Source organism: Heterodontus francisci, chromosome 17, assembly GCF_036365525.1.
Source record: "Heterodontus francisci isolate sHetFra1 chromosome 17, sHetFra1.hap1, whole genome shotgun sequence".
NCBI lineage: Eukaryota > Metazoa > Chordata > Chondrichthyes > Heterodontiformes > Heterodontidae > Heterodontus > Heterodontus francisci.
In genome coordinates, this window is record NC_090387.1 from 24,253,233 (window position 1) to 24,263,912 (window position 10,680).

At 43.0% G+C, this 10,680-nt stretch overlaps 1 protein-coding gene across 1 annotated transcript; it reads left to right on the plus strand.

The window, feature by feature from the left end:
- Nucleotides 1-2,980: 2,980 nt before the first annotated feature.
- On the plus strand, nt 2,981-9,689 carry LOC137378775 (tripartite motif-containing protein 16-like). The gene has a single exon (XM_068049163.1). The coding sequence runs from the start codon at nt 3,032-3,034 to the stop codon at nt 4,691-4,693; it is 1,662 nt and encodes a 553-aa protein (XP_067905264.1). The 5' UTR covers nt 2,981-3,031; the 3' UTR covers nt 4,694-9,689.
- Nucleotides 9,690-10,680: the final 991 nt, after the last annotated feature.

The window sequence follows — 10,680 nt, forward strand, 5'->3', positions numbered from 1 at the left end:
AAGATAACCCATTGTTCCGATACAGCTTTGGTTCCATTCTTCCTGACTAGACCCTTCTCATTGCGTTGAAATTAGCCCTCTTCCAATCTAAACATTCTACCTTATATTGTTCCTTGCTTTTCTGCATTACTAGTCTAAACCTTATGATATGATGATCACTCTTACCCAAGTGCTCCCCCACAAACACTTGGTCCACTTGGCCCACCTCATTTCCCAGCACCAGATCCAGCAATGCCTCTTTTCTAGTTGGGCTGAGAACATACTGATTAAAGAAATTCTCCTGAACACATTTTAGAAATCCTCCCCCCCTTACCCTCTCCTCTAAAATGATCCCAATCAATATTGGGGTAATGAAAGCCCCCCAGTATCTACTCTATAGTTAGAATCATAGAAATAGAATCATAGAAAGTATAAGGCACAGAAAGAGGCCTATTGGCCCATCGTGTCTGTGCCGGCCAAAAAACAATCCACCTATTCTAATCCCACCTTCCAGCATTTGGTCTGTTGCCCTGCAGATTATGTCACATATCCAGACTCCTTTTGAATGAGTTGTTCCTGCACATCTCTGCGATTTCACTGCAGGTTTGCTCCACTATCTCTCACTATCTGGAGGCCTGTAGAATGCCCCTAGTAATGTGATCATTTTGATCCTCTACTCTAACCAAACGGATTTTGTCCTTGCCCCTTCAAGGACATCCTCCCTTTCTAGCACAGCAATGTCATTCCGAATCAGTACAGCCATCCCACCTCTCTTTTTCTCCTTCTTTATCTTTTCTGAACACTTTATATCCTTGTACATTAAGCGCTCAGTCCTCACCATTTTTAAGTCACCTTTCTATTCTTGCCACTACAGCATATTCCCATACTGCTATTTGTGCTTGTAGCTCACCAACCTTATTCACCACACTTTGTGCATTTACACACATGCATTGTAATCCTGATTTTGCATTCCTCGTAGTCCTTCTCAATGCATTCCCATTTAATATGGAATTACTCCCTTCTCTCGTACTGTCTAGCACTCTCACTCTGACCCCACCTAATACTTTGCTACTTCCTACTCTAGTGCTATTTGTCTCTTCCAATTCTTTGTGCACCTTGGTGTTCCTCTCTTATATTAGTTCCTGGTTCCCACACTCCTGCCAAGTTAGTTTAAATGCTCCCCAATAGCAATAGCAAATTGCCCTGCAAGGAAATTTGTCCCAGCTCTGTTCAGGTGCAACCAGTCTGGCCTGTACAGGTCCCACTTTCTCCAGAACTTGTCCCAGTACCCTAAGAATCTACAGCCCTCCCTCCTGCACCATCTTTCCAGCCACGCATTCATCTGTACTACCCTCCTATTTCTATGCTCACTTGCACATGGTGCTGGGAGTAATCCAGAGAGTACTACTTTTCAGGTGTTGCTTGCTAATTTCTTACCTAGTTCAGTAAGGAAAGTGATGAAAAATAAACTTCAGTGCCAAATAAAAACAGATTAGAATCTTATGGTATCTGAATAACTAATTTCCAGGAATGAGTACACATTGAGTCTTGCAGTGACTCCATCTAGCTCCACTCAACTTAATACAAATAATGCTTTTAGAAAAATTCTATGAGTGGAGGAAAAAAATCTCAAGGTGTGCAAGTGCATAGACACTTTTCACCATTTTTGAACTTAGTTAAGTTAGGAGCCTTCTCTCTCATCTCTGCTGCCCATTAGTATGCTTTTTAGCATGTACAGTGCACATATTTGCTGCGTTTTAGAGACAGAGGGTGAAATTTTATGCTGTCGCCCGCTGTGGGTTTTGGGTCAGGGAGAGCATAAAATCAAATGGGATGTTGGCCAGTGGTGGGGCGGGATCCCTGCCGCCATCCTACCTCTGACGAAATTTAGCTGGGGGTAGGAAGGCTTGTGAATGGCTTTCCCACCCCGCCGCCAATTGAGGCCCTTAACTGGGTAATTAACCATTAAGTAAGGGCCTGTTTCCACCGCAGCTTCATGTCGCCATGAAGTGGGTGGCCCTGTAGCTGCACGGGAAGCACGGCATGAAAAACCATGTGGGCTGCTTCCCGGCTGCGATAAGAGGATCCCTCGTTCAAAGGCACTTAGTACCTGAATGGGGGACCTGGCATTGGGAAAGAGGGGTCCCGCTGAAGGCCACCCCCTTGCCCTTGCTGCCGACACCCCTCCCCTGCGACCTGTACCACGCGAGATCCCTCTCACCCTGACCTACCTTGAGCCTAGTTCCAGCGCCTTCCTCAATAACTGGGGACTGTAGCTACAGCAGCAGCCGCCGCCTCTGATTGTCCATCAGCTCTACAAGGCCAGGACTTCTGGCGGCGGGGTCCTAAATCATGTGGAAGGCCCGCCGCTGTCCAGTTAAGTGCCTGGTTGACACTAAATTCAGCGAGCCTTCCGTACAAGAGCCGACGCGGGGATTTCGGCATCGGTTTCCTCTGACGCTGAGACAAAATTCCACTCAGAGTGTAGGAAAGAATAGCCAACCAAGAGTCAAGCTAAATCCCTGCATTTTGGGTTCATTATTTCAATGGCATAAAATAGAGAATGTAGCAGAAAGAACTTGCATTTATATGTTGCCTTTCCGGAACCAGGACATGCCAAAGTGCTTCCTAGCCAATGAATAACTATTTGAAGTTAAAGCTGGTGGTAGGCGCCAGGTGAGTTCAGCTTTGTTCAAGAGAGGGAAGCTTTTTAAATATTTAAGTAGACACACCCATCTCAATGATACCTGTAAGTAAATACCTGTTTTTTTAAAAAGCATCATTAAAACGCTCTTTACATGCAGCACTTCCAAGGAGTATTATATTGTATTATAATTTAGATGGGAGATTTTATGAATACTAATCCATTTGAAAAGAAGTCTTTCAAACAAAGAAGCTTGAGAACCACTGTGTTCGGTGACTAATGGATGATGAATTATAGGTGGTGCTGTTTACTAACTTGTTTTTTTTCTGTTCAGAGTTCACTGTGCAAAGTGAGTCATCCAGGAAGTTCCAGTTTACTTTCATTTTCAGCACGTCCTTTGACTTCGCTATGGCTGCGTCGCATCAATTTCTTTTGGAGGAGGAACTTGCCTGTGCCATCTGTTTGGAATTGTTCACAGATCCTGTTACAATTCCCTGTGGCCATAATTTTTGCATGAAATGCATAAAGAGTTATTGGGATAAAGATCTAAATGTGAAGACACGTAGCTGCCCTAAATGCCGAGAGAGCTTCCTTCACAAGCCTCACCTTTGTAAAAACATTGCTTTGTGTGAGGTTGTGGAGAAGATTTCAAAACCTGAGAACATAGCTCAAGAGTCCTGCATTGATCCAGATGATGCTGTGTGCGATTTTTGCATCGGCAAAAAAGTAAAAGCTACCAAGTCATGTTTAGTGTGCATGGCATCATTCTGTGAAACTCACATCAGGCCTCATCATGTAAGTGCAGCACTAAGCCATCACAAACTGGTTGATGCGGTCAAAAACGTGGAGAACAGACAATGCAAACGACACAACAGGCCACTGGATCTGTTCTGCAGAACGGATGAGACTTTTATCTGTTGCATATGTATAGTCCAAGAACATGGAGAGCATATAATCGTCACTGTAGAGGAGGAGAGAGTGAAGCAGCAGAAAAGCCTTGCAGGTAAAGAAACAATATTGGAAAAACATGTAGAAATGACTGAAATTGAGATTGGAGATTTAAGAAAGCAGACATATTTGATTATAAACTCTGCAATCGCAGTGCGCAAAGACATTGTCGCTAAGTTCAATGAATTGGTCGAAGACATTCAAAAAGCAAATGCTAAAGTGACTGAATTCATAGAGAAAGAGACACAAGCAGCACTGACCAAGGTTAAAGAAGCCATTACTGACAAAGAACAGAAATGCATTGAATTAAGGAAGAAGAAACTTTGGATGGGAAAGCTTTCAGGAATTAATGATAATATCCAATTCCTAGAGGAGCTTAAAGCTTTAAACAGCAAGTGTGAAAAGACCTCATCCCAGATCATCTGTGACACAGATGTTAGTTTTGCTGGTTTGAGTCAGGTTGTAGTTAATCTGAAGGAACAGCTGGAGAGTAAATGCAATCAAATTGCAGAAAACCTAGGCACTGAAATGGCACAACTGAGGCAGCATTGGCCAAAGCCACCAGAACCACAGAACCGGATCGAGCTTCTAACGTACGCCCGTCAACTGACATTTGACTCAAAGACAGCACATAAGTGCCTCTCTCTGACTAAGGGGAACCGCAGAGTGACAAATATTTGGCCAGAGGAGGTTTATTGTGTCGATCACTCAGAGCGGTTTGACTGTTGTTGGCAAGTGCTGTGTGCAGAAAGGTTGGATAAAGGTGCCCATTACTGGGAAGTTGAAATCAGTGAAGGTAGCTGCATGGGTGTGACATATAAAAACATAAAGAGAAAAGGACCAGACAACTCATGCTTCATCGGGAAGAATAACCATTCTTGGGGTATACAGTTGTACAGTAGTCATTGCTCAGCATGGCACAATAATATAGAAGTTAAAACAAAATCAGAGAAATACGAACAAATTGGCATGTACCTAAACTATTCTAATGGAAGTCTCTCATTTTATGGTGTCACTGACGCAATTACATTAATCCACAGATTCCAGGCAGCATTCACTGAGCCACTGTACCCAGCTTTTAGACTTACAAATAGCCAGTCGTTTTGTTATATTTCTGACTGAACTTGGCATCGTATCATTTTAATAAGGTTCATCATCGTAAAGCGGAGCACTTTAAATCCCAAAATAAGACATTCACCCATTAAAATAGGCAAAGGTAAACTTTTGCTAAGTTGTGGAGTTTTCAAAAGGCTAAGTTTGTGAAGTAGCTTCCAATAGTGCTTCTAAAATTTTGATTTATGTACTTGCAAAGACTCAAAAAAAAACATTAAAAAGCTTTGCTAAATTTAATTGAGAAAATTTTATGAAAGAGAGCTGGTGCACTTTACTTTGGTGACTGCCAGAGGCTAAGTCTGTGCTGCAGCAGATGCTATACCACTGTAGTGTGAATTTTTAAATGCAGTCGTTCTCTGTCTTTGACATTGTATTTTGAAAAAAAAAGGCATGGCAGTTCCAATGATGAAACTACATCATTATACCATTGGTTTAGTAACTGGACACAGCCTGGTAGATAGAGTTTTGCAAATCATTTTGCGAGATAATAACATCCATTTCAAGATGCTTTTATATTTTAAATCAATAGCCAATGGTAATCTGGTGGTTCTCTTGCTTTGGGTTGCAGTTAGAAATGTGAGGGGTGGATTATTCCCTCTGCGTGTCATACAGTAAAAATCAAGGAGCGAATCTAATGCCTCTTCGTCTTCTGAGGCTTGAAGCATTGGATCTCGTCCCTAAAACCAGGGCTTTCTGCCTGCTGATAGAGATCAGCAGCTGGAGGTCCCTAGTGGCTCAATCCTTCCTGATGGGTGTCCTAACAGTGCTGGTGGCGTGATTAGTGAGGACAGAAGAACGTTAGCATTTCTTCTTTATTAGTTCTAGATGTGATTATGCGCCTATGCTTTACTGTGTATAGGAAGAATATTCTCGTACCCTTTGGCAGATCAAAATCCCTTGATTCATATTTGATGAATACATGAGATTAACCATCCCGAGGGCTGAGAAACACTAACTTTACTTTAGTCCTGTCACGAACTAAAAATAATGTGTCTTTTTGTTGGTGGACTGAACATCACATTTTAATGTGTGTGCCATAGTCTTGCCGTGGGTCCTGCTCTTTCTCTCCTATATCAACTGTATTTCTTTCATGCTGCAGAGCCTAACCAGCTCACATTTTTCAGCTGACTTGCTCTTTGTGTCATGTGTGTAATTTGCTTTTTGTACAACTCACGGGTTCTTGCAGTTACAATTTTCCTAGCTGCCTGTTCTCTTTAGCTGGCTTTGCTCTGGGGCCCTCTCTGCTTTATTCACGAAGCTGCTTTTGTGTCTTTCTTTCCATTTTCACTTGGTTCGTTACTTTTCCTCTCAGCCTCACATTTCTTCTCCTCAACATTTGGCCATGAGAACTGGACCGCTAGATAACATGCGGAGTAGAGACCAAAAGTTGCTGTCTGTACGGTTTTGCAGGGAATGAAAATTATACTGAAATTCTTCCACATTAAGTGTTGTATTAAAACAGTTAGGGAGGAACATGCTGCAACAGGGTCATGTTCATTGCTGAAGAGGCTACAGTACAATACAGTGAAGTGAAGGTGGAGATCCAGAGACCCCCAAAAATACAATCTTGCAGATTAATAACTCGTCTTTTACATTGAAAGAAACAGAAAAAAAAAAGGGCAGCACAGTGGCGCAGTGGTTAGCACCACAGCCTCACAGCTCCAGCGACCGGGTTCAGTTCTGGGTACTGCCTGTGCAGAGTTTGCAAGTTCTCCCTGTGTCTGCGTGGGTTCCTGCTAGGTGCTCCGGTTTCCTCCCACAGCCAAAGACTTGCAGGTTGATAAGTATGTTGGCCATTGTAAATTGCCCCTAGTGTAGGTAGGTGGGAGGAGAATGGTGGGGATGTGGTAGGGAATATGGGATTAATGTAGGATTACTATAAATGGGTGGTTGTTGGTCAGCACAGACTCGGTGGGCCGAAGGGCCTCTTTCAGTGCTGTATCTCTAAACTAAACTAATTGAACTCCGTGCTGGCCTTAAAGCTGCTATGTTAGTGATTTGAGGGTTTTTTTCTGAAAGGATAATAAACATTTTACATTTTATTTTAATTTTTATCATCCACCAAATCAGTTAATTAATTGTTACATATTAAATGCACATTTTCCTAGGAATATTTATGATATTTGTTAAACAATCAAATTTTAAGCCAAACATTGGGAAGACTGAAGCTATTGCCTTCAGTCCCTGCCACAAACTCTGTTCCCAGCCACCAACTCCATCTATCTCCCTGTCAGCTATTTGAAGCTGAATCAGAATGTTTGCAACCTTGGTGTTATATGTGACCTGGACATGAGCTTCCATCACCAAGACCACCTATTTCCACCTCTGTGCCATCACCCGACTCCACCCTGCCTTGACTCATCTGTGGCTGAAGTCCTCATCCATGTCTTTGTTACCTCTGGACTTGACTATTCCCAACGCTTTCCTGATCGGCTCCCATCTTCCACCCTAGATAAATTTAAGCTCATCCAAACCTCTGCGGCCTATATCCTAAGTCAACCTAAATCATTCACCAATCATTCCTGTGTTCACTGACCTACATTGGCACCTGATCTAGCAATGCCTCCATTTAAAAATTCTCAAGCTTGTTTTCAACTCCCTCCAGGGCCTTTACCATCGCAACCTCTGTAAGCATCTCCAAACGTACAGCCTTCTGAGATCTCTGCAGTGCTCCAATTCCAGCCTCTTAAGCATCCACAATTTTAATTGCTCCACCATTGGTGGCCATGTCTTCACCTATGTAGGCCCTAAGTTCTGGAATTCCCTCCCTAAACATCTCTGCCTTTCTACCTCTCTCCTCCTTTAATACACTTCGTAAAAACTTCCTCTTTGACCATGCTTTTGGTCATCTGCCCTAATATTGCCTTATGTGGCTCAGTGCCATATTTTGCTTAATAATGTTCCTTGGAAGCATTGGACATTTTACTATGTAGAGGTGCTATATAAATTCAAGTTGTTCTGAAATACTTAATCAACTCCTGTGCCAAACAGAAACTGTCCTGCTCCCTGCAGAGTCACAGGTCCTCATGGCCCCAAGTTTTTCTTTCTCTCTTCAACGTCTCCGAGCATGTTTTTTTCCTCTTTCTCACCTCTCCCTTTTAACAGGGTCTTCACTTCTCTTCCTTCTTGCCTCCTCTCCACAGGGTTTTTCTCCCTGTTCACACTCCCCACCTGCCCCCCCGTCCCCCCCACCCAGAGCCCCCAGTGGATCATCAATATGGTTTCCCTGCCTTCCCCTTCTCTCTCTCTCTCCCCAATTCCTTGGGCAGAAAGAAAAAGGCTGCAGTTAACCCTGCACATCCCATCTTATCTTTCCTCACCCTTACTGTTCAGTTTACACAATTTCTTTACTTATCTATTTTCACCTTCCCTTTTTCTCCCTTTCTTACTATTCTAGTCTGCACCCTCTGAGAAGTACCTTTTCAATCAAAGTGTCTCTTTTCCATTTGCTTCTGCTGCATCTTTCCCATTTTATTTACTGCAGATCTTGCATTGCCACATCGGGAAACTTGGGGGAGGGTAGGACTGGGCTACAAGAGAAGTTTAGCAATAGTGGCAGGGTGGGGGCCATAGATAAAGCATAAACAGATTGCAAGGGAGTAGACTACGTTAGACCTATTGGGAGATGTTCCTGGAAATTGCAGCCCTGGGCATCGTGGTTGGGAGGCTGCTGAACAAGGTCCAGTACTTGAACTCCATTCTACATTTGTGGAGAGGTAGAATTCCTCTACTAAAGATGCAGATAGAAATCCTCCACTAAATTGACTCTCGCAAAAATGCCCTTATGGCCTTGTTTTTCTGGGTCATTTTTTTCAAAAATATGGCTTATTTGCTTTCAAAAGATATTTAAAGATTTCCAACACAAACAGAAAATGCTGGAAAAACTTAGCTGGTCAGGAAGCATCTGTGGGCAAGTTCTTGTGCCCTAGAATCCAACCACAGACTTTGGGGGTGGTGAGGGGGTGGTGGAATGAAGAGCTGCGGCAGCCTGGACTGATAGAGGATGAAGGAGTCATGGCAGCTGCCAGGAAAGCGAGCACACACAGGGAGGAAGCCCTTTTAGTAGTTGCAGTCCAGTTGAACATTGAGGGAATGGAAGTCCTTCTGTTGATGAACCTGACTGGCCTTGATGGCCATATGGGTGCAATTGCTGATGCCCTGCACCTGGGGGAATCCAATGATGGCAGCAAAACCCACTGCCCTCTGTGTCTGCAAGGCCTAATCTGTCATGAACTGAATGTACTGTCCTGCTCTGGTAAATAGGGCATCAATGACCTGCAAGATGCCGAGGTGTGGTGCCAGTTGCGAGATGCCACTAATGTCTACATTTGGTGGAAGCACAGACAATCAATGACTTCAAGAGGAAATTTGAAGGGCACCTGATAGAAATAGGCTTGCAGGGCTACAGGGTTCGAGCTGGGAGTGACTGCATAGCTCCATGGAGAGCTGGCATGGACTCAATGGGCTGAATGGCTGCCTTCTATGCCATAAATGTCTCTATGATTCTATGAGTAAGTCTAACATGAGGTCTTACTGTAAGCAGCCATTGTGGAACTCGTTTTATTTACACCTCCCCAACAGAGGGAAGCAGAGATGCAATATGCAAAATGCTCAGCCAGTTCAATACACAAATTGCACTCATTCCACAGTGGTTAGCACCGCAGCCTCACAGCTCCAGTGACCCGGGTTCAGTTCTGGGTCCTGCCTGTGCAGAGTTTGCACGTTCTCCCTGTGGCCGCGTGGGTTTCCGCCGGGTGCTCCGGTTTCCTCCCACAGCCAAAGACTTGCAGGTTGATAGGTAAATTGGTCATTGTAAATTGCCCCTAATGTAGGTAGGTGGTAGGAGAATGGTGGGGATGTGGTAGGGAATGTGGGATTAATGTAGGAATAGTAAAAATGGGTGGTTGTTTGTCAGCACAGACTCGGTGGACCGAATGGCCTATTTCAGTGCTGTATCTCTAAATAAATAAATAAAAATAGATAAAAAAACAACTTGTACAGTAAAATGGGGTACATGTACATAATTTTCCAGAGTACAATAAAAGTACCTGAAATTTAACAGGTTGGGTTGCATGCTTGTCATTACTGTAATCACAACTAAAACATATATAACCACATTTCCAGAGTAATTTGCATGGAAAAAATGTTTTTCCTTAACACCGATATGTCATTAACAAAAATATCATCACTTAACAAGAAATAATGAAAAAACAACTTACTTCGTCTTTCATCCTACATATTTTCCATTACCTTATCTGACTTCTTTTTCTTTCTGCCTGGATATCTTCTTCCATTTCCATTATCTGGACTCTTCTCTTTCAACATCTCAGGCTGTGTCATCCCTGAACTTTGACTTTGACTACCAACTCCACTTAATAGTGAGATTGATTGATTACTTCAGTTTACTGGTGGATTCTGTGATACTGGCAAACTTTCAGTTTTTGTGACTTGCACTTTCTTTCTGACTTTCACTTGGGACTGTAGGAATTTGACCGAGAAGAAGTTTTACCTGCTCTCCCTTTGTCAGATTTCCTCTTTCAAGTATTTGATCTACATGACACTGGCAGTCTCTCTCCAATCTTCACTAGTTACGTGAATGCACCTAGTCTTTTTACAACAACTCCAAACACATACTTCTCCTTATCACCTCAGTGGTTTTTCACCATGACCTTCTGACCAGCACTGAATTCTTTAAGTTTCATGCCTCGTGTATCATGACTCATCTTCACTCTATCTTTCTTTTCTCTTTTTTTGCTATTGCCGTCAGGCTGAGGCAAACTAAATCTTGACTTAGGAGCGTGTTTAAACACTAACTCGTAAAGTGAGTAACCTGTTGTAGGGGTCATTCTGTAAGAGAACAGAAAATTGTCTAGCCTGTGTCGAAGAGAAACATGGAAATTACTGCATAAATTATCACCTAGCAAATACTTCTGCAAAGACATCTTCACAATTTGCACACTTCTTTCTGCAGCACCATTTGAAGCTGAGTGCTATGG

Excerpts from the sequence above, each read along its gene's own strand:
- LOC137378775 (XM_068049163.1), top strand. The coding sequence starts at position 3,032 with ATGGCTGCGTCGCATCAATTTCTTTTGGAGGAGGAACTTGCCTGTGCC.